At 41.6% G+C, this 24,526-nt stretch overlaps 1 protein-coding gene across 1 annotated transcript in view; it reads right to left on the minus strand.

Moving 5' to 3' along the window:
* Positions 1–1,851: 1,851 nt before the first annotated feature.
* The window catches only part of LOC122426469 (von Willebrand factor C domain-containing protein 2-like), a 178,667-nt gene continuing 155,992 nt past the window's right edge, over positions 1,852–24,526 (minus strand). Inside the window, exon 4 of the mRNA XM_043445442.1 lies at positions 1,852–2,109. Coding sequence (XP_043301377.1) covers positions 1,961–2,109 — 149 coding nt within the window. The 3' untranslated portion in view covers positions 1,852–1,960. The remainder of the gene's footprint in view (positions 2,110–24,526) is intronic.

Below are 24,526 nucleotides of genomic sequence, written 5' to 3' on the forward strand. Positions count from 1 at the left end.
ACAGTTCTTGATGATGGGAGGTGCTTCCAGGGAGGAGAGGCTTGGCAATTTTAAAGGAAAACCCAGTGGGTGAGACTAAAGAGATGTATGCCTGCAGGGCAGACCTGTGACCATGTGGCGGTGGGGCCTCACTCCCTTTGGATCTCAGGGCTTCTGATCGTGCCTGTCCCCAAGGGCTCGGAGGCTCCCCAGAGCCACAGTCGCAGCCAGATCTTGCCTGGCAGAAAACCACTCTCTACTGATTATTCTAGACCACTGGTTCTCAACCAGGTGAAATTCTGCCCCCTCCCAGACACCTTGGGGACATTTATCAATGTTCAGAGACATTCTGTTATGACAGTTAGGGGCGCTGCTCTTGGCATTGAGTGGATAGAAGACAAGAATGCTGCTCAACATCGTAAAAAATGCACAGGACAGCTCCCAGTGACAATTAATTGTCTGGCCCCAAATGTCAATAATGCTGAGGTCGAGAAACCTTGCCCAGGAAGGCAACACTCCGCTGGAGTTGTGGCCAAGCCCAGGTGGGGTGGGAGCAGAAGAGGACAGAACATCAATAATGAAGATAACCTTCAAGGTTCCTCAAGGACCCTACCAGATCTGTGCCAGGGTTTTCAACACAGGAGAGTGAAGTAAGCGACTAGCTACGCTGTGTGGTTTCAGAACTGCTCCATTTGCATTTGAATCGAGGTGGCATCAGATACCCTGTGTGTTTTATTTTTATTTTTTTTCCTGTTACTATACTAGCAGCATTACCAGGGCAACCTTGAGACTCTTCAAAGGTTCACTTTAATTGCTTAATATCTAATATATACATTTTAAAAAATGTTCAACAAATGGAACTGTATTGTGCAAGACCCACTCTACCCTAATCTTTAATTTAAATCAGCACTTAAGGTGGAAAGAGTGTCCTGAATCTGTGTTTTAGTCAGAGGGCTGAGTGGTCATTAGTATAACATGGCAAACATAGTCCCGAACCAGAAAAACTGCCTGGTACAAGTACTGGCTTTCAGCCAGATCTGAACTCAAGAGCTAGGAGTGTTCAGAGTGTTCAGAAGGCTTCAGATTCACAGTGGGGCTGCTCACCCTGGTATTTATCATGCCAGGTGACAGAGTGGGTTTAGAGTGTGTTTTGTTATAAGCTGAACCAAAATTCAACATCATGAGAAAGCCTAGTGTTTAATGTTGCAGTTTTGGATACCTGTCTCCCTTTGGATTCTTTAGTCAAGCTCATGGTATTCGTCACATATTAGTTTTTGATTGGCAGTTTCAAGGTTTTGTGAATGAAATGTGTGGTTTGTAAGAATCAAATTGTGAGCCCTCGCATAATGCACGGAGCACCAGTTCCCCACCCAGCCCAGCAGTGGACCCTCTCGGCGCACCTCTCTCTTCTCCCATGCAGGGCAAGATTCACTCAAGGGGAGTGATTGGCTGAATGTTTTTGCATCTTCCCAATCAGGAAGGGTCCTTACCCTGACACTGCTTTCCGGAAGCTAGTTTGACACAACTCAAAACCTTCCTGTGCAGTTAAATCTGGCCCCTTAGACTCTAAAGAGGAAAAAAGGAATTACTGCAAGAGAAAAATGCCGTGTTTACAGAAGAGGAAAAGTGGAGTAAGTCGGTAGATGGTGAGCTGGCAGGCCAGAGTGTCACCAGAGAAGAAGCCTGTTCAAGGCTATTTCTTTCTTTTTGCTCCAGAAATCCAGTGGTCAAGTCACCATCAAGCAAGGATCATTACAAAAGCGGTTTCAATAGCTGTATACTATGTATATTTTGTATAGCAAGAAAGAAAGAGAGAAATTTCCTCTTAGTAAAATATTCACTTTTGTCAACCCTAAAAGGTTTTGCTGGTGACCCTGTTGTGGCTGGCAGGAGTTTGTTTGTTTCGTCTTGTTTTGAACATGTGCTGTGTGGAAGCCACAGCCTCGTCTCCCAAGAGCTCATCGTCGGGTGGGACTCGGTTCTACACAGTTTGCTTGCCTTGGCATTCACGTTTTGAACACTGAGCAGGCTTCCACCAGTCCCCGTTGTGACAGTGACAGATGTTACATTCATCCACTTTCACTTCAATGCCAGCCGGGATGATCGTCGTTCCTGCAAAGCAGTTTGGACCTGAAACACATATATAAGCTGATTAGTTGATTAGATCTGAGAGACTCCCTTTTTTTTCTTCCCTTTCCCACCCCAGTTGAAAAAAAAAAAAATTCCAATCCCCAAAGCCATGAATGAGTAGGTCAGACTACTCTTACCAGTGTATCTTTAAGGAATTTTCTAGTCATCTCCCTTAAATGCAAGCTTTTAACTTCTGCTGTCTTTTGCACAGAGCTCTTATTCCACATGTATGTCATGCATTCAAAAAAAAAAGGTACCAATGCTCAAAAAAAGAAAAGAAGTCTTAATATCTATTACCGAGTACATGCATTTTTCTAAAGTGAGATATGGATTAAAGTCTATTTGCTTTATTCTCTGAGTGTTAAGACTGCCAGAGTGTCCCCTGAAACCTGAAGGAGGGTCTAGCATGGTCAGCATCACTGTCTGTGCCCGTGGTCTGGCCTTTCCCTTCCCATAGGAGGTATGAGACAGTGAACTTGCTCACTCCCTGATTTCAGCACCTCCCCAAACCCAGTTCCTGGAATCTCCAGCTTGTTTCTTGATAATAATGAATAATTCATGGCCAGATGATTTATTCATGTCCCAAACAAACTTTGTTAGAGGTTCATTTGATTTTTATAAAAGGAGTTCTTTTAATCTGCTGGCTATATTTTTTTTTTTTTTAAAGAATGACTCCAAGGGTTGGCTTTTGAAAGTCAGTAGGAATTTTACTTTTTCAGATTCAGAAAAGCTTTGCTCAAAATGTCACTTGCTTGTTATAGATAAATGTGTTTAAAATTCACCAGTCTTTTTTTCTTTTTTATATTTCTTGTCTTTCTCCCCTTTCCTTTACTTTCCTTTTATTTTCACTCTTTCTAATTTTTATTTTCTTTTAACCCTCCCAATGTAAAAATGCCAGTGTTCAGTATGGGTGATATTATTTCTCACATTCAAATAGGATAAAGATTGCTTCCCAAAGTGCAATGAATTATAGTGGGGTAGTACAAATTGCTCTTTCCTAGAAATGATTTGGACACAACTGAGCGACTTTACTTTCACTTTTCACTTGCATGCATTGGAGAAGGAAATGGCAACCCACTGCAGTGTTCTTGCCTGGAGAATCCCAGGGATGGGGGAGCCTGGTGGGCTGCCGTCTATGGGGTTGCACAGAGTCGGACATGACTGAAGCGACTTAGCAGCAGCAGAAATGATTTGGTGTAAACCTCTGACATACATATTTAAATAAAGAGAGAGAGAACTGAGTTGTGTCTACTAGTGATTTATTCACCCAACATTACTGGCCACTTGCCATAACCACTAGAGAGTTACATGGCAACACACATCAACATCAGTGCCCTACTTTCACTTTCTTACCTCTTGATAAGAATTTATGAGATGATCTTTACTACGAAGTAAATGAAATCAGGGCTGATTTGTAGTTCACTTCATAATTGGAAACTTGCCTTTCTAAAATAGTGGTTATTACATTATTTCTCACCCAGAACTATTTAATATGCTACAGGTTTAATCGCCCTGGTTTCAGAGCTCTTGGAGCTCAATTGTGCATGTGCTCACCAATGGTGCTTTTATACCTACGCCTTTCCTTCACTCAGGTGGACAGACTCTTGGGGTGTGTGCCTGGGTGTGAAGAGCCAATGAGAGTAGGAGGGATATAATGGATCCACACTGATAATTAAATGGCTTAGCAAACTCTGTGCCCTCACCCAGGACCGTGCTCCTTGTTAAGATACTGTGGTTAAAAGCTCTTGGCCATCTTAATCGCTGATTACTTAAGGGTCACTGTATCAATTTTAAGTCTTAGGATTTAGGTTATGGTTTGATAGACTGAACTGTCTTTGGGACTACACCTCCCTGGAAAGATTCCACACCAAATCATGAATTTGTTCTGTTATTAGAGAACTTGGGAAAGAGATACTTTCAGTAGGTATCTGGTTTTCCCATGGCTGCTAGTGATAGACCTCTCTCAGTCTTGCTGGTTCTTGGCTAGATAGGGTCTCACCATAGCCACACAAGCTTCAGAAGATAAACTAGATGAACACTAATTCCTGGTTTCCCAGAACCAGCCCAGAGGAGCCAGTAGTTTCTCTCTCTCCACTTCCTGATATCTAACCAACTGTTTTTACCCTAATTGTATACTTTTAACTTTTCCAGATAGGAAAATATTTTTTGTCTAAACAGGGGTTCCAAAACAAAGATGTCCCTGAAACAGAAGAGGTGGAAAGATAGAATATTATCCAGAAAGAGTTTTCCCAACTTCATGAGAGGATTTGGAAATCTGTCAGTAGAATCTTAACTCTGTGTGTGTGTGTGTGTGTGTGTGTAGAGTCACACTGCTGGCTCACAGCGGGCAGGTACATCTCAAGAGAAAAAGGCAGGGAGGGATCTTGGTAAAAAGATTTCTGGTAAGCCATCTTGCTTAGAACTCTGGTTTTCATGTCTGCCCCCTTTCAGCATGTATTGGTACCATACAATGATTAGATATTTGATCAGACCATATACATCATTTCTTAAAAGTCATGTAGAATTCCTGCATCCTCAGCTCAGGAAATGTATCTTTTATTTATTTTTAATTGAGGGATAACTGCTTTACAGTATTGTGTTGGTTTCTGGCAAACATCAACTTGAATCAACCATAGGTACACATATGTCCCCTCCCTCTTGGACTTCCCTCCTCCCTCCCTCCCCATCCCACCTCTCTAGGTGGTCACAGAGCCCGTTTGAATTCCTTGAGCCATACAGCAAATTCCCATTGGCTATCTATTTTACATAGGGTAATATACATTTCCATGTTACTCTCCATATATCCCACCCTCTCCTTCCTACCCCCCACCATGTCCATAAGTCTGTTCTCTATGTCTGTGACTTAGCTCAGGAAATACTAATTGCTATTGATTGACAGAATACAGAGATGAATCTTACGCAGTTTGCCAGGATTCACCAGAGTTACTGCCTATAAATAGCATAGTCATTTCTGGACAGTCTGCTCAGCAGCCAGGGGTATTATACAGAATCAAAAACTCCTGTTTGATCTCATTAACAGTGATTTTAGTAGCACCTGTCTGAGAACTTCAGACGTAACTAGAACAAACTTCAAGTTTGCTGTTAATAGCCTTATCTTCTTAAAAGTAATTTAGGTAATTGCCAGATACAATGGTTGGCACTATTTAGAAATTCTTCTGGTCTTGGCCCTTTCTCCTCAATGTTGGTGACAGTAAGTACTAATTTGCTTTCAGCATGTGAGTATCTTGCATGAATACTTCAAAGGAGAAATCTGTTTCTATATATTCTCTTACTTTGACTGGGGGTGGGGCGGGGTGCTGCTTTTCTTTTGTCTTGATTTAGGTGAAAGAATAAGACTCTTAGAGGCATCTCAATGGCAAAAGCCACAAATTTTAATGCAGAAAACTTGGAGAGACTCCAGAGGGGAATAGTGAAAATGATTAAGCTGAAGGCTGGCAAATAGGACCTCTGAGAAAAGGTTAAAGGGACTGGAATTATTTAATCTAGAAAGAGAAAACAGAGGTATGACTCAATAACTCTCAGGGAATGAAGGCTTATTATGGAAAGAATGGTGACCAAATGGTGACCAAATGTTCTTTCTCTCTTCTGACACCTGGAATAAGAGGAAATGGAGATGCATTGATTCTCAAGGAATTGGAAGCACACACACACACAAATAGCTCAGAGAACTGAGAATTAAGTGTGGCAGTAGCCGATAGTGTGGTGAGGTCTTTTCTTTCAGAGATCTCAAAGAACATATGAGGTCTCATCCGTCAGGTGGATTGAAATCACCAGCTCCTTGAAAACAGGAACTGAGTATCTGTTAATTTCTGATGGTCCAGGACTAATACTGTGTCTTACAAATATTAAAATAAAAACAATCCAGTATGTGCTTGGTTGGGCTTCCCTGAATGGCTCAGTGGTAAGGAACCTGCCTACTGATACATGTTTGATCCCTTGGTTGGGAAGATCCCCTGGAGGAGGAAATGGCAACCCAGTCCAGTATTCTTGCCTGGAGAATCCCATGGACAATGGAGCCTGGTGGGCTACAGCTCACGGGATCATAAAAGAGTTGTACATGACTGAGTGACTAAACAACAACAAATATGCTTGCTTAGCTGAATGAAATAGTATGAAGTAGCTAGTTATCTACTGGAAGCAAATTACTTTCTGAAATTTCAGATCAGGCCTAAGATATATATTTATCAAGCCTCACCCTAGCAATATAGAAATATTTATTAATTAATGGAAACAGTGAACATCTGCTTAATTGGCTATGCCAAAGCCTTTGTCTGTGTGGATCACAACAAACTGTGGAAAATTCTTAAAGGGATGGGATTACCAGACCACCTGACCTGCCTCTTGAGAAACCTATATGCAGGTCAGGAAGCAACAGACAGAACCAGACATGGAACAATAGACTGGTTCCAAATTGGGAAAGGAGTACATCAAGGCTGTATATTGTTGCCCTGATTATTTACCTTCTATATAGAGTATATCATGAGAAACGCTGGGCTGGATGAAGCACAAGCTGGAATCAAGATTGCTGGGAGAAATACCAATAATCTCAGATATGCAGACAATACCACCCTTATGGCAGAAAGTGAAGAGGAAATAAAGAGCCTCTTGATGAAAGTGAAAGAGAAGAGCGAAAAAGCTGGCTTAAAACTCAACATTCAAAAGATGAAGATCATGGCATCTGGTCCTATCACTTCATGGCAAATAGATGGGGAAACAGTGACAGATTTTATTATTTTGGGCTCCAAAATCACTGCAGATGTTGACTGCACTGCAGCCATGAAATTAAAAGACCCTTGCTCCTTGGAAGAAAAGTTATGACCAACATAGACAGCATATTAAAAAGCAGAGACACTTTGCCAACAAAGGTCCGTCTAGTCAAAGCTATGGTTTTTCCAGGAGTCATGTATGGATGTGAGAGTTGGACTATAAAGAAAGTTGAGCACTGAAGAATTGATGCTTTTGAAGTGTGGTGTTGGAGAAGACTCTTGAGAGTCCCTTGGATTCCAAGGAGATCCAACCAGTCCACCCTAAAGGAAATCAGTCCTGAATATTCATTGGAAGGACTGATGCTGAAACTGAAATTCCAATACTTTGGCCACTGGATGCAAAGAACTGACTCATTTGAAAAGATCCTGATGCTGGGAAAGATTGAAGGCAAGAGGAGAAGGGGATGACAGAGGATGAGTTGGCTGGATGGTATCACCGACTCAATGGACATGAGTTGGAATAAACTCTGGGAGCTGGCGATGGACAGGGAGGCCTGACATGCTGCAGTCCATGAGGTTGCAAATAGTCAGTCACGACTGAGCAACTGAACTGAACTGCGGACAGTTATAATTTCCTAATCACTTACTTCATGCCAGGAATTTGTCTCCTTTAGTCTTTCCAACAGACCATATAAGATGCACGTACTTATTCTGAGGACACTGAGCCTCAGAAACAGAAACAAACTTGCCTGAGCTCACATATCTAAGAAGAGGCATCAGTGGGGCGTAGACTCAGACCTGACCTGTAGGAAAGGAGGCGGAGTCTGGGAGTGCATTGCGATTTTGAGCTTCTGATGAGAATTTGGGAACTTTGTTGGCTTCAGTATCGAGGATGCATATTAGGTTAGAAACTTGATGGCTAAAAAGAAGTAAGGCTATTTTCCTATAGACCTTTGTCAGATCTCTCAAAAATTTACTAGTTTTATATTGGGTATCCATATTAGGTTAGTGTGTCTATAGAGTTGCCAGAAAACTTAATTCATGTAAAAAAGAAATTCCTCCTGGAGCAGATGCCTGGACATGGAGGCTTTGGCTCTCTTTTGATCTGCAGTGAAGTTCCCACTGGTACGGGAGGTGATGAGCTAGGAAGCAGAATGAAAGCAGACTTTGATTCAGGAAGACCTGGTTCAAGGTGTGGTTCCATGATTGATCCTCTACATCACTTTAGGCAAGCACTCTATAACGCAAATATGGATGGAAGTCCATATGGTCAAGTCTCAGAAAGGATTCATAGTTTTGAAAATGCAGTAAGATTGGAAATGCACGTTATATCTTTACTGGGAGTTGGAGGAGGATGGGAAGAAGGAAAAGCAGGCTATGGATTCTGTTCTATGAGAAAAATTTTCCATGAAACACATTTTTTTTCTTTTATCCTATACTTCTCTAAGCACCTATTTTACATACCTAAAAATAAAAATTGTTTTGCAAATGTTTTTTTGTATTATTCATAAGAAATATCATAAGGAAGACCAATATATGGAATACACAACAGCAGAGCTTCTCTGGTGAGGTGGCCATGGGGATTCTAGAGTTCTATCATTTCAGCAGGATTTCCCAACTTGCCACCAAAGTCTTGCAGAGGTAGCCCACGAGGCATCTGCATAGAATATCTAGTAATCAGAGAAAAAAGCATCTGGAATGATCTCCTCCAGCATCAGTTATCTAAGAAACCAGAGAGTTAGAAGGGATTCTGTCATATTTGAGGTTGTAAGAACTGAGCAGATTTGCTCTGCCACTGAAGTTCTCTTTCTTGATGAGCCCTGAAATGTTCCTCATAACAGGTGAGTAGAAACTATATGGAAGAGAAAGTCTGTAGCTATTCAGATCACACTTCCTACAGATCTGTGTTTGCTTATGATATTAAATGTCACTTCTGTTGTATGAGAGAACAAATATGTAACCTGAAATCAATGTTCTCAAAGAGATACTCTCAGAGCTGTGGAAGATGGTAACAGAGAGTTTGACCAGTGGGTTTATGGAAGGACTGTGTGTGGGGACAGGGGGAGAGGGGGGAGGGTATGACCCATTGAGGAAGTTAAAAAGCCAGTGGGGTTACAATGATAAGTGCAGTGAGAAGTGGCTGGGAAAACAGTGATACTGTGGAGCTGGGGGCACCTATTGGCTTGCAAGAACCATTGTTAAATAGTCAGGAATTTTAAAACCTGCTGATATTATCTTGGTAGCCTGAGATTAACATATGGGAAGTATTTATGCCAGTAAAAGCAGCAAATGCTAAAAATAAGGATTTTAACTGCTTCTCCCTCTGCCTGAAAGCCAAATCATATAATCACCAATTAATATATCACCAGGTTGGGGCTTAGGATTTATGGCCTTGTGGACATGTTAAAAAGTTTGGTCCTTATTCTAAAAGTAATTGGAAATGACTGAAGTATTTAGGGATTTGTGTGTGTGTGTCTGTATGCATGTCAACATCTGTGCATATGCATGTCAACATCTGTGCATATGCATGTCAACATCTGTGCATATGCATGTCAACATCTGTGTATACGCATGCATGTGTATAGTCATGAAGTAAAGACTAATTCCATAAACTGCACCAGCGTCACCACATGATTGGTCCACAGTGCACCCATCTTTGGACTATATGTGATATGTTTTGATGAATGTAGGGACCTTTGTGATTGTAGACAAAGAGTAGAAACTTCACACACCCTGGTACTAGTGAGATGGTAAAAGCACATCGTTTTCTCCTTTGCTCTGAGGCTTTAAAAGTATTGCTAAAATGCTGGGGTAATATTAAATTAGCATTGGCAATTAACACATTGGCTTGAATTAACTGATCAGATTATCCCTTATAGAAAGTAAGATCCTAAAGCATTTAGGATCTTATTAAGATCCTAAGGCACCATGAAGTATGCAATTTGATCTGGAAGAAGGAAAATGTTGAAAGGAGGGAACAGGTAATTTCTAGGATAGTTTAGTCAGAGTCCCTTAGGAGATGAGGGTCACGTTCAAGCTGATGGAGATACTGGGCTATTTGGGGGAAATGGAAGATCCTATCAGTCAAGCAATAAATCAACCCTGAAAATTCAAGCATAAAAAGCACAAATTAAGGTTGTATCTAGAGAACATCCAATATAGCCAGGCTTGGAGGTAATACAACTGGTTGTTGTTTCGTCACTAAGTTGTGTCCGACTCTTTGTGACCTCACGGACTGCAGCACGCCAGGCTCCCCTGTCCTCCCGGAGTTTGCTCAAACACATGTCCATTGAGTCAGTGATGCCATCCAACCATCTCTCTGTCACCCCTTTCTCCTCCTGCCCTCAATCTTTCCCAGCATTAGGGTCTTTTCCAGTGAGTCAGCCCTTTGCATCAGGTGGCCAAAGCATTGGAGCTTCAGTGTCAGTCCTTCCAATGAATATTCAGGGTTGATATCCTTAAGAATTGACTGGTTTGATCTCCTTGCTGTCCAAGGGACTCTCAAGAGTCTTCTCCAGCACCACAATTTGAAAGCATCAGTTCTTCAGTGCTCAGCCTTCTTTACGGTCCAACTCTCACAACTGTACATGACTACTGGAAGGAAACTTTGACTAGATGACCTTTATTGGCAAAGTGATGTCTGCCTTTTAATACACTGTCTAAGTTTGTCATAGCTTTTCTTCCAAGGAGCAAATGTCTTTTAATTTCATGGCTGCAATCACTGTATATAGTGATTTTGGAGCCCAAGAAAATAAAATCTGCCACTATTTCCATTTTTCCCCATCTGTTTGCCATAAAGTAGATATAAACAGTAGCAAGGACAAAAGTCATGCCACAGATCTGACTCAGTGAAGACACACTCCTTGGGTGCACACATAGAAGCCTGCTCCATCAATATTCCCAACCCAGGATCCTGGATGTTTCTGTGAGATTCATTGGCAGAGCTGGCTCTCTGACAAGTCTTGCCAGGATGGAGATTATGTAGTTCTTGAAATCACTAGCTTTCAATGGAAAGTATGCAGTGGGTGAGCCTGGAGACAGAGCCTAGTCAAGTCCCTACACCTTAGCTGTAAGAGAGCTTGGGGCATGGATACCTACATTCTGGCACTTGTAGCTTCTTGAGGGAGAGAGAGGCTTGCTTCATATATTGAGGATTCCCCAATCACAGGAAGGAGGCGGTTCATTTGTGATGCTAAAATGGACTGGGAAAGGGGTCAATGAGGGCAGACTTCATGTGCTTCAGCATTTTCCTGGGGCTGACTGCCAGTATGTTGGTCTAGCAACCGGGTTAACAGAGTAAACATTAAGTACAAGACCTCTCTAAGCATGAATGATACAGCTGTTAAGACAGATTTTCTGCCCTCTCAGAGTTGACATTCTACAGGGGGATGAGTCAGACGAACAGTAGAAAAACAAACAGGACATTTCAAGTCATTCTGTGCTATAAAGAAAATAAGCAAGGCAGTGTAGTTGAGGACCTAATCTCAAGAAAGGAACATTCTTCTGAGTTTACAGAACATGTTTTATATGTCTTTGTAGAGCTGTGAGATGTCATCATGAATCCCATTGCATGCGTGAGGAAAGTGAAGCTCAGAGAGATCAAGCCACTTGCTGAAGGGCAGAGAGCTAAATGTTGCGAGAGCTTAAATGTCCGTCGTCCTGTTCTGACTGCTTTCCTTGAGCAGAGACTTTTTTATGTGTGCTATCACTTACTGCAAATGTCAGCCAGAATGATACCCTCTCCTGTTCCTGACTTCCTAGCTTGCTCTCTTTTTTTTTTTAAACTTTTTATTTGATATTGGAGTGGTAGCTCAGACAGTAAAGAATTTGCCTGCAATGCTGGAGACCTGGGTTAGATCCCTGGGTCGGGCAGATTCCCTGGAGAAGGGAATGGCAATACACTCCAGTATTCTTGCCTGGAGAATCCCATGGACAGAGGAGCCTGTTCATAAGCTTGCAAAGAGTTGGACAAGACTGAGTGAGTAACATTTGTACTTACAGTTGATTAACAATGCTGTGATAGTTTCAGTGAACAGCAAAGGAACTCAGCCATATGTACACATGTATCCATTCTCCCCAAAACTCCCCTCCCATCCAGGCTGCCACATAACATTGAGTAGAGTTCCCTGTGCTATAAAGTAGGACTGTGTTATCCATTTTAAATAGAGCAGTGTGTACATGTCCATCCCAAACTCTCTAACCCCAGCTTGCCCCTGTAGGAAGCTCAGATGAGATCCAGATCCAACTGGCAACACTGAATTCATTGCACATTTGAGGGGTTCTTTTTAAGAATTTTCATGCACCACCTTACTTCCTCCTCCCATGATCTACTAGTTTTCTGTGTTTCATAGGTGAGACAATAAGACACAGAAGTGTCGAGCGACTTTCTCAAAGTCACGCAGCTAGTGAGTGAGTGAGCTGGGACCCAGAGCCGTTTTTTCAGGCTTGGTCCCAGAAGTCAGTCTTCCTGGGTATAAGAGCTACTCTTCACTTCCTCCAAGTTTTAATAGCACCTACCTGCCACCCTGGGATAGTGTGGGATGGATTAGACAGAAAAGGCTGGATGTTTAAATTCCTGTGTTAGACTGTGTCAGGGAACTCAGCTTGGTGCTCTGTGATGACCTACAGGGGTGGGATGAGGGGTGGTGGCCGGGAGGCTCAAAAGGGAGGGGATGTATGTGTACTCATAGTTGGTTCTTGTTGTGGTACAGCAGAAGCCGGTGCAATGTGATTTGGTCGCTCAGTCGTGTCCGTCTCTGCGATCCCATGAACTGTAGCCCACCAGGCACCTCTGTCCATGGAGATTCTCTAGGCAAGAATAGTGGAGTGGGCTGCCATGCCCTCCTCCAGGGGATCTTCCCAACCCAGGGGTTAAACCCGGGTCTCCCACCTTGCAGGCAGATTCTTTACTGTCTGAGAGCAATTATCCTTCAGTTTAAAAAAATAGTGTGAGTGAGGGGTGGGGAGGGATGCACACATGTGTAGGTAAAGAGGGTGATTGGAAAGAGGAAGGCCATTCTACATAATGTCCCTGTGGGGCAGACAGTGGAGCCCTGCCAGCAGCATTGTTCAGCCTCTTCTCTGTAAGTGCAAAACGGGAATTGCTCCCAAGAAGCGGATATAGCTGAGAAAGAGTGTGGCTCTGATCGTCTCCAAAGGCTGCCAGGCTGGCACTGAGATTCCTCAGCAGGAGGTGCCCTGTTCTTGTTGCTTGTTGACCTAAATCCTCTTTACAGTCAAGCCTCCTCCTTCCCAGAGATTTGGAAAGCCAGGCTGGTCATGACCATTTTATAGACACTTCTGGATTATAAATTGGTATATGGTGTCCCTGAAAATCCACCTTCTGACAACAACTTCATATTGCTTGCCAGGCCCGCCTCCCCCCCCCCGCCCCCGCCCGCCTCTTTTTCTTGAGTATTGCAATTTCTGGCCTTGATTTGAAAATTTATTATTGATGCTTGGTGTCTTTTGGAAATTGGCTGTAAACGATCTTCCTGCTGCATAAATGAGGCAGATTCCTATTGTGTAAGGCCATAAACATCCTATATTTATTTGGCAGGGCATCTAAATCATTGTTACAGCAAATATTAGGCTTATAGGCATCCGTCTTGGATTGAATTGGATTGGATTATGTTCCTCCTCTTAACCAATTTTAATTCTCTGCTTCCTGAGGTCTGAGAGATGTTATTGGGCTGCTGAAAAGCAAATAGGCTTCTGATCAGGTGAACCCATTTCTGACTATTAAAATCTTGGAGAAAGTGTTTCTAGAAACCAGTAATTAGAGCTGATGGCAGTGAAAATGGAGCTAAGTGACTGAAACCTTCCCAGTAACACATTGCAATGGCCCTTTTAGGCCTAGACAGAGAGCAGTGATGAGATTCCGGTTGCTAAAGCGAGTTTCCAGCCTAGAGAATGGAGTGCCTGTCTCTACCTGCTTCTAGACCCTCATCCCTACCTGACTTTCCAGCCATTTTATTAAGCCTCAGAACAAAAAGCTTCCTCAGATTAAGGTGACAAGTCAGGAAGGATTGTTTTCCAGAGGCTGCCCAAGAGGTACCTGTTAATCATTTTATTCGAAAATTCAATATTGCTGAACTCCCACACAAATTTCAGCATGAGGCCTCCGGAGAGTTTTTTGGCCCTTAAGTATGTAAGATTTATAGCATGGGGCTCCAATTAAGCAAAATGCAAAGACTGGAGGAGAGAGAGGAGAGATGCAGTTGGGCTAGACAATGGAGGTAAAGGTTGGCTGCTTTTTCCCTAATTTCAGGCAGCTCAGTCGCTGTGAGGATCTGGCACTGTTCACAATCTGCATTAGCTGGCTCTCTACATCCAGTCTCACCTTCAGAAGGGGGTGTGTGGTCAGAAAATGACTTGGTTTGCTGTTGTATAAAACATTATCTGCTTGGACTGCCCGGTGGTTCAGTGGTTAAGAATCTGCCTGCCAAATGCAGGGGGCACAGGTTCGATCCCTGGACCCGGAAGATTTCACATGCTGCTGGGCGATGGAGTCCCCGTGCCGCAACAGCTGAGTTCATGCCCCAGAGCCCGTGCTCCACTATAGGAGAAGCCGCTGCGGTGAGAAGCCTGCCAGCAGTGAAGACCAAGAGCAGCCAACAAAAGAAAAACAACCCCACCTTAAACACTATCCACTTCATTTTTGCTTCAAATGATGAAATCGACTCACCCCAATTTTTCAACCTTAAACCAGATGACCCGCTTTTGTTAGACCTTTCAGTGGATTTCAAATCCCTTTCACCTTTCTCCTCAGCAATCCTAAGAGGGGGAAGAGCTGGCAGTACTATGCCCATCTTAGAGCTCAGGTCACTGCGGTTTGAAGAGAGGACATAAGGTCAGTTACTATGTGATTTCCCAGGTGAGGGGATTTATTTCAAAGTGAGCAGACAGAACTCTGGAGTCAGGCTGCCCACATCTCAGTCTGCCTCCTGCCACTTATTGCCATCTTCATGTCCTCAGCCATAAAGTGGGAATGATGCTGAAATAAAAAGAGTGTTTACCTAGTGGAGGTTTTGAAGAAGCAAATGAGTTAACATATGTAACGTACTTAGAACAGTGCCTGTCATGAACTAACAATGCCAGTTGCTGCTTTTTATCATTCTGATTATTATTCTTATGACTCGAGTTATAGTCTGTGCTGCTTTGGGTCAGCTATGGATTCCAGGACCTTTGATTCTTACTGCTTTTTTTTTTTTTTAATTTTAAAATATCAGTGAAAAAAACAATGTGGTTAGTGTCAACTAATACCTTTCACAAAGTGAGTGGATGTACAACAGTAAGAATCATTCCTATGTGGATTTTCCCCAGCCTTGTTGACTGTTTACCTAGAAGCCAGACAGATTAAGAGAACATCTGAATATATATATATATATAGAGAGAGAGAGAGAGAGAAAGAGAGAGAGAGCGCATGACTGGGAGACTCAAGGGGAGATGTATTAGTCTGAACCAGTTGTTGACTGTGGGATAGTTCATTAGAAAATAAAACTAAAGTGATTTGCTTGAAGAATACTGACAACTGCTTTCATTTGTTGGAAAGAAAGAGCCCAGATATGGTAGGAAAATGTCTAAGGTAAAGGCTAACAAAGAGATGGCAAGCTAATTTAAAGAGAGAATAGGCCGTGATAGACATCTATTGATTGATCAACTTATCTAGCTAAAATTTTCTGCTTTCTTATAGCATTTTTCTTAGTGCTTAGAAAAAGAGTAAGATGTATATACCCACCAATAACAGAAATAATGATGAATTATGGTGCTCCAGTTCACAGACTCTTCTGGAGCCGTGAAAAGTAATGAATTATAACCTCTAGCTGACTTGCAGGGATTTTCATGAGTTATTATGGAATAAGAAAGGAATTAAATGCAGAGAAGTGGGTATAATATCCTAATTTAATAAAACAAATATAGACAAACAGACTTCTGTGTGTGTGTTTGTATAGGATTACACGAGACTGGAAGAAAAATAAAGAAGCACAAATACTAAGTGGTTAACGTGGATTATCTTGCCAGAGGAAGGGATTGCTGATGGAGGAGCAGATGGGGATAGGACAAAACGAGTGCATCATGAGATATTTGGTTCTGTGTATAAAATTAGAGAATTCTTAGACTAGCATGCATTTTAAAATCAATGTATTAAAAAAAATCAATGTATACATGTGATGCTGTAATTATTCCTCTCTTCCTTTAAAATCTGTTCTTAAAATGATTAATACATCATAAAACTGAGGAAATGTAGTGAAAGTCATAAAAGAGCCCTCCGTGCCCTAGTTTCCCTGAATCTAAAGTTCTGGGGCCATGCTGTCCATGATGGCAACCACTAGCCATGTGTGCCTGTGGAGCACTTGAGATGAAAGTGAAAGTGATAGTTGCTAAGTCATGTCTGACTCTTTGCAACCCCATGGACTAGCCTGTCCATGGAATTCTCCAGGCAGGAATACTGGAGCGGGTTGCCATTTCCTCCTCCAGGGATCTTTCTGACCCAGGGATTGAACCTGGGTCTTCCACACTGCGGGCAGATTCTTTACCACTGAACCAATTGAGATGAGGCCTGTCCAAAATGAGATGCTCAGTAAATGTCAAAAACAGATGTCAGACTTTGAAGATTTAGTATGTCTTTGAACAGAAGAAAGACAGGAAAATTGCTTATTAATATTCTTTATATCCAGCATGTGTTAGGCAATAATATTTTGGATATATTGGGTTAAATAAAGTGTATTGTTAAAGTTAATTTCATCTCTTTTTACTTTCTAATGTGGCTAGTTTAGAAAATTGAATTTTAGAAAATTTACTTAAATTTGCAACTAAATTTAGAGAATTTAAAATTCAGTGTGTGACTCATATACTATTTCCATGAGATGGTACTGGCCTCAAGGAATTACAGAAGGATGAAGAGGTGTTAGGAGTGGCTACAAGAAACTAATTTTTACATAATTTGGTAGGAAGAAATGCTAGATGTTGTGGAAAAGGGCATAAATTTTCCACAGGGGTTCTCAAAACATGGGCCCTTGATCAACAGTATACTGCAAATATCTTTGAAATGCAAATTCTCCAGCCCCACCAGACACTTACTGATCAGAACTCTGGATATGGTGTCCAAGATCTGTGTTTCTATGTTTTAATAAACATTCTAGGTGATTTTGATGCAAGCTAAAATTTGCTTTAGGATAAGACAGAATTTGGATACAAACTGTGGAAGATAGCATAGTTTGAGTTTTAGAAGATGCCTCAAAATAGACTAAGCTTATCCCAAAGGCAATATAGACTTTTAGCAATGAATCATTCCCGAGTAGAAATTCTGAGCAAGAAAATGGTGGTTAAATGGTTCAATTATTTTCAAGTTTCAGCATTGGCCTGAGCTGTCTTTATTGTGTATTTTTTTTTTTTTTTTTGGTAAGTGTGAATTTACCCACATGATAGCTTTGAGAATCAAAGAGTCATGTGTGAAACTTGGCATTTGAAACTATTTTGGATACTTTAATGACCTCACTTTCCAAAAACAAGTTGGTTATCACTGGAAAGAAAATAATACATATTTATTTTGGGGACAGAAACAGGTTGGAAAAGATTGTACTACTCAGTTTTATATAACTTCCATAGAAAAGGCAGAATTTCTTTAAGCAACCAACTTTCTATGTCTGACAGTGAATTTAGTATCATCATTAAAATTGCCTTCTTTATTGATGAAAAAATTGCAAACCCATTTTCATTTCCTTAAACTGCTTGAATGAACTCACTAGAATGGAAGTTATGTGCTCACTGGAGGGGGCGGGGAGACACATAGGGTATGCCTTCATCAAAGTGGGTACACATACCCACATGTACATACACAACACACTATCCACACAACGTCCTTGATAATGGAGATGGAACAGAAAACTTTCCAGTTTCACTTTCCATGTTCAAAGGCACAAAATGTCTTACAACTAAAAAAAGTGTGAGCAGGTTATTTCATTAGTGGATCATATGACCAAAGATGCCCTATTGACATTTCCATGATTTTCATGGTCATGAATTATTTGACATGCCATGGGTAAATGAAGACACAAAGTGACATTTTCTTTAATGTTCATCTAACAGTGCCTGTAGATAGCTAATAACTATGACACAAAAATGGGGACAAGAGTAATAAAAATAAATAGTCCACCAACTGCATACTGAACGTAGTCTAGAAATACAATGTTGACTAGGCAGGCCTATTTCCTTCCTGTATGGACATGGTGAAAGTGGATATTGAATATAAACAATGTGATAATGTTTGTAAAAAAATAGCACACATACTAAGGGAATTTAATTTGGTTTAGAAGTCAGAGAAAGGTGTCTTGAAGAGGTGATATATAATAACAAGACGGAGGGGTCAAAGGATGTTCACAAACATGTGAACATCTCCAAGGGCAGTAAGAGCTTGACTCTTAGGGAAACACTTGAGGTACTGCAGAGTAGAGAGCTAGGGGAAGGCAGACCAAAGATAAAAGCAGAGACATAAGTAACAGCTAGTTCTTAGTGTTTTTTTAAAAAAAAAACTATTTGGAGTTTGAGATTGCTTTTAGAGGGCCACTGACACAGGATGTCACCAGATTCACTTTTTAACTAGATTCTACTGGCTTCGATACAGATTTGGAGCAGAGGTGAGGGCCCAGTTGCAGAAAGTAGGCCAGTTGAATCAATTCTTGCATTAGTCCACAGGCAAAGGTAAGTGTGGGCTAACCTCCAGTGGTGGCCATGGGAATGGAGAGAAGTAAATGGATGTGAGCAGTATTTAGGAGATTGAATCCACATGATTTGGTGGTGGAGCCAATGTGTGGAATGAGGTGGAAGATGCTCCTCAAGTTCCTGATGTGGGATATGGGACACTGAGAAGGAGCAGGGTTTGGGGGGAAGAGAATGTAGTTAGTGTTAGTGATATTGGATTTATGCACATGTGAGTTACCTAAATGGAGATGAATGGTGGAAGAGAATTGACTGAGCTGGGGGAAGAGAGTTGTGTGTCCTTGGTACACGAGCAGGAATTGAAGGCAGGGGAGTGGATGATGGGTGCCTGGAGCTGTTGGGGATCTGTTCAGTTGAGTCACTCAGTCGTGTCCAACTCTTTGCAACCCCATGGACTGCAGCACAGCAGACTTTCCTGTCCATCACCAACTCCTGGAGTTGGTCAAATTCGTGTCCATTGAGTTGGTGATGCCATCCAACCATCTCATCCTCTGTTATCCCCTTCACTTCCTTCCTTCAATCTTGCCCAGCATCAGGGTCTTTTCCAGCAAGACCATTGTTCATATCAGGTGGCCAAAGTATTGGAGTTTCAACTTCAGCATCAGTCCTTCCAATGAATATTCAGGACTGATTTCCTTTGGGATTGACTGGTTTGATCTCCTGGCTGTCTAAGGGACTCTCAAGAGTCTTCTCCAACACCACAGTTCAAAAGCATCAATTCTTTGGTGCTCAGCTTTCTTTATGGTCCAACTCTCACATCCATACTTGACTACTGGAAAAACCATAGCTTTGACTGGACAGACCTTTGTTGGCAAAGTAATGTCTCTGCTTTTTAATATGCTATCAAGGTTGGTCGTAGTTTTTCTTCCAAGGAGCAAGCATCTTTTAGTTTCATGGCTGCAGTCACCATCTGCAGTGATTTTGGAGCCCCCAAAAATAAAGTCTCCCACTGTTTCCCCATCTATTTGCCATGAAGTGATGGGACCAGACACCATGATCTTTGTTTTCTGAATGTTGAGTTGTAAGGCAGCTTTTTTACTCTCCTCTTTCACTTTCACCAAGAGGCTCTTTAGTTCTTCCTCACTTTCTGCCATAAGGGTGGTGTCATCTGCATATCTGAGGTTATTGATATTTCTCCTGGCAATCTTGATTCCAGCTTGTGCTTCATCCAGCCTGGCATTTCACATGATGTACTCTGCATGTAAGTTAAACAAGCAGGGTGACAGTATACAGCCTTGATGTACTCCTTTTCTTATTTGGAACCAGTCTGTTGTTCTATGTCCAGTTCTAACTGTTGCTTCTTGCCCTGCATACAGATTTCTCAAGAGGCAGGTAAGCTGGTCTTGTATTCCCATATCTTGAAGAATTTCCCACACTTTGTTGTGATACACCCAGTCAAAGGCTTTGGCATAGTCAATAAAGCAGAAGTAGATGATTTTCTGGAACTCTATTTTTTGATGATCCAACAGATGTTGGCAATTTGATCTCTGGTTCCTCTGCCTTTTCTAAATCCAGCTCGAACATCTGGAAGTTCACGGTTCATGTACTGTTGAATCTTGACTTGGAGAATTTTGATCATCACTTTGCTAGTGTGTGAGATGAGTGCAATTGTACAGTAGTTTGAACATTCTTTGGCATTGCCTTTCTTTGGGATTGGAATGAAGACTGACCTTTTCCAGTCTTGTGTCCACTGCTGAATTTTCCAAATTTGCTGGCATATTGAGTGCAACACTTTAATGGCATCATCTTTTAGGATTTGAAATAGCTTAACTATACAAAAAAGATCTTCATGACCCAGGTAACCATGATGGTGTGATCACTCACCTAGAGCCAGACATCCTGGAATGTGAAGTCAAGTGGGCCTTAGGAATCATCATTACAAGCAAAGCTAGTGGAGGTAATGGAATTCCAGTTGAGCTTTTGATGTAGGGCAAGAAGAAAGAGAGACTAGGACAGCAGATGGGAGAGTTGGAGCCAACTACGGTGACTGAAAAGAAGTCTCCAAAGGGGAAGGAAGGAAATTTGCAACGCATGGTGTCAGAAGAGTAAAAAGGAAGGGAAATGTTTCTGGTAAGGGCAGTGACACCAGTGTTGAATGCAGCTGAGACAACAGATGAGATGTGGGCTGAGAGAAGTTCATTGGTGTCTCATAAGAGTAGTCTGTGGAGTAGTGCAGCAAAAGCCAGAAGGTGAGGGACAGGTGGGCATAAAGGAAGCCCTGTCAGTAACTGAATGAAGCCAGAGTGGAGGGAGGATATGTAAGATGAGAGAGAGAGAGATGTTTAAATACTGGTGAGAAAGTCTCAGTGGGGGAGAGAAGAGTTGAATGTAAAAAGGTAGGATGTGACAGGGAGAGAATTGACAGAACAGAGTCCTGGAGAAAAGCAACAAAAGGATTCTGTTCTCAGGTGGGAGATGGGGACTCTCTTCCATTGTAACAGGCAATGGAAAGCTACAGGAGTTTCTGTTTTTGATGATTTCAATTTTCTCTGGGAAGTAGGAGGGGCACTAATTGGCTGAGAGTGGAGGAGAAGGTGAGGAAAACAGAGGGTTGATGCAGTCATTCCAGGGAATGAAACAGATAGCAGCCGGGGGCAGCATAATGAAACTGTGGAAGAGGGTGAGGCTACAGATGATGCTGCTGCCTGCAGTTTGCAGTGGTACCCATTTCATTGCTCCAGTGGTCTTCCCACTGGAGCTCAGCAGTAGTGTAGAAGAGTGCCCCAGGCAAGGAACCATGACTGAACGGCCATGTGACATTGGGCAAGTCACTTACTCTCCATTTCCTCATCTGTGAACTGGGCACAAAAACAGTACACGTCCGATAGGATTGTTGGGATTATTAATTTGTTTATATATATAAAGTACTGAAAACAGTAGATAGTGTGGGAGGGGCATAGTGCATGGCATGTGGAACTTCCTCAAAGAGGAATTGAACCCACCTCACTCCCTGCAGTGGAAATGAGAGTCTTAACCACTGGAACACCAGGGGAATCCAACAGCATACACTTTATGTTAAGTATTAACTACGCTCCAGCTTTGGGGTTTTGTCAGGCATGAGATGATAGGAGTGAAGGAATGAGAAATAAGAAAGTTGTTGAAATTGTAGATGGAGGAATTAAACTGGACAACAAGGGAAGTGAAGCCATAGATTTTGGAAATCACTAGATTGTTTTGAATTTACTGGAAGTCCTCCTGTTATGGATTCCTAGCCTAAGAATACAGTATGCTAGTTTTGCCCACAGAATTAGTGTTAATGGAAAATGTGTAATAGTGTCTGAGCTCTGTTATTCCAGCTCCCATCCTATACTTTAGTTTTGATATCCAATTACATAAGGAATTTACATCAGAAAAATGTTGTTTTGAGAACTTTAGCTCAAAGCAGATCCTGTGTGTGATACTTTATGTTCTGAATGATTGGAAAATAGGAAAGATTTTTCAAAAAGAAAAACAATTATTGGAAGCAATGTTAAGGGAATCCCCTCAAGTTAAGGCAATTTTGTTTAAAGGCTGTAAATTTGCCAACTGTTCATGTTCTTTTCCTTGTGGTCCACAATGTATTTTAAGCCAGAAAAACAATCTGTTTGGTCCAGGCTTGAATTGCTGTGGAATAAACAACCTCCAAAAGTGAACTTTAAAAGGAACTCTCTGCATCCCTGGTGGTCTGAGGCACTCACAGGTGTTATTTTGTCTCCAAGAATAGACTCTGTATGGTCATTTAGATCATGCATCAGGACCCTGGACTTTAATCATAAATGTAAATGGACTTTGGGGACCAAAGTTTGTTTTCAGGTTGGAAAATTATTGGAGTTTTATATGGTGAAAATATTACTAACAAGCTTAGTGAGCTCTTTGAACATATGAAAATAGTTTCATGCACTAACAAGCAAATAAATAGAATAAAATTATAGACTAGGGCCTGCCCCCATAGGGGTCTAGAAATTTTGATTTTATTTTTGCCCCGGCAAGTGACTTTTTCTAAATTTAGAGGAGACTTTTGGAGTTGGGGAGGGTGGAGAGAAGAGAGATCAGGGTGGCCCAAATCAAATGTAAATACCACCATTCTTATCTCAAAGATACCCCTGAATCTGCTGTCTTCCCAGGAATTGCCAAGGGACAGATGTCAAGGGTTAAGGATACTTTATCCATTGATTCAAAAGCATTCATTGAAACCTTTCTTTGTGCCAGAAACTGCAAATCCCTGGAGATACAATGATAAGATATATTCCTAAGAATCAGGAATGAGGCAAGTACAAAGTTAGAAGCAGGGTTTTATAGGAGAAAGTAGGAGGGAACTTAATCAAAACTGAGGAAGAAGAAGGCTTCTGGAGATGAAGACTAAGTGGATCATGTGAGATGACTAAAGAACAATTTTAGTAAAGAATCAGGACAGTGTGGTAGTGAGTCGGGAAGTTGGTGGCATAGGCAAAGAAGGGGTTATGTTTCATTGGAAAAGCATAAGGAATTCTGTATAGCTGGAGCTTAGGGTCCTAGAAGCAGAACAGGGAGCTGAAACTGGAAGAGAAGAAAGGTCAATGGCCAGGTTTGGAAGACCTTGTAAGCTGTACTGAGTAGAATGGACTTAACTATTACAGCAGGAGGCGCTAGTGGTGAAGAACCCGTCTGCCAGTGCAGGAGACAGTTGAGAGGTGGGTTCAATCCCTGGGTCAGGAAGATCCCCTGGAGGAGGGCCTAGCAATTCATTCCAGTAATTTTTTAAATTAATTAATTTTTTAATTGAAGGATAATTGTTATACAGAATTTTGTTATTTTCTATCAAACTTCAATATGAATCAGCCATAGGTATTTTTGCTTGGAGAATTCCATGGAGAAAGGAGCCTGGCAGGCTACAGTGCATGGGATCGCACAGAGTTGGACATGACTGAAATGACAGCATGCATGCTTTAGCCAGATTGCCCCCACTGCTGTGTATGGTGAGGTTGGGCGACATGCAGTCTGGTGGAAGCAACAGCAATAACTGCTCCAGGAAAGAAATGGGGAAGGTCCACACCGAACCAGTGTAAATAGGAATAGAGAAGAGCAGCTAAACTGGGGTGATCTTAAAGGAGGTAGAAGGAATAGAATGTGGATGTAAGTGACATGGAGGAGACAGGAAATAAAATGATATCCATATTTATGGCTTATGTACTGGCTATCAGGGGGTATCTTCTATGGAAAGAAGAAATATAGGAATGAAGGCAAGTTTAGGTGGAAGGTCCAGAGTTCAGTTCTAGATATACTGAGATTCAAATGCCTTTAGCTTATAAGTGGAAAGCTTAGGGTAAGTAGTGGGATCTAAGAGTTGAGATCTCAATGGAGATAGTTGAACTGGGAGCATCAATTAATCTAAAAGTCTACAGGATAAGTTGGTGATTGAACACATGAAAGTGTCTTCTTAGGAAAAAAGAGAATAAATAATGGGAAGATGAGCATTGACAGAACTCCAAGGAACTAACATTTACATCCTGCATAGAGGAGTGGAACTATGAGAATGGTATATGAATGAATAATTAGAGAGATGGGAGTAAGATGATATAACAGAAATTAAAGGGGAGGATTTCAATAAGGAATCAAATACTGCTTGAAGTGAAATAAGAGTTGAAGACCTCCATTGAATTTAGTATCCAACAGGCCTTGGATGGCCTTGGCACAAACCTTTTGATGTCATTGTGGGGATGGAGCTAGACATCAGTGGTTTAAGAGTGATATATGAACAAAAATATGTAAACTACACATTCAAGAAAGTTTGTTTTGAAAAGGTGAAATGTAGTGCTAAATGATGAGAGAGAGAACTTTCTGGGATGGAATTTATGAATTCAGTCAACTTCTGAGTTTTTTTAAACTTTTATTCTGTATTGGACTATAAAGAAAGCTGAGTGCCGTAGAATTGATGTTTTTGAACTGCGGTGTTAGAGAAGACTCTTGAGAGCCCCTTGGACTGCAAGGAGATCCCACCAGTCCATCCTAAA

This window comes from Cervus canadensis, chromosome 24, assembly GCF_019320065.1.
Source record: "Cervus canadensis isolate Bull #8, Minnesota chromosome 24, ASM1932006v1, whole genome shotgun sequence".
Classification (NCBI taxonomy): domain Eukaryota; kingdom Metazoa; phylum Chordata; class Mammalia; order Artiodactyla; family Cervidae; genus Cervus; species Cervus canadensis.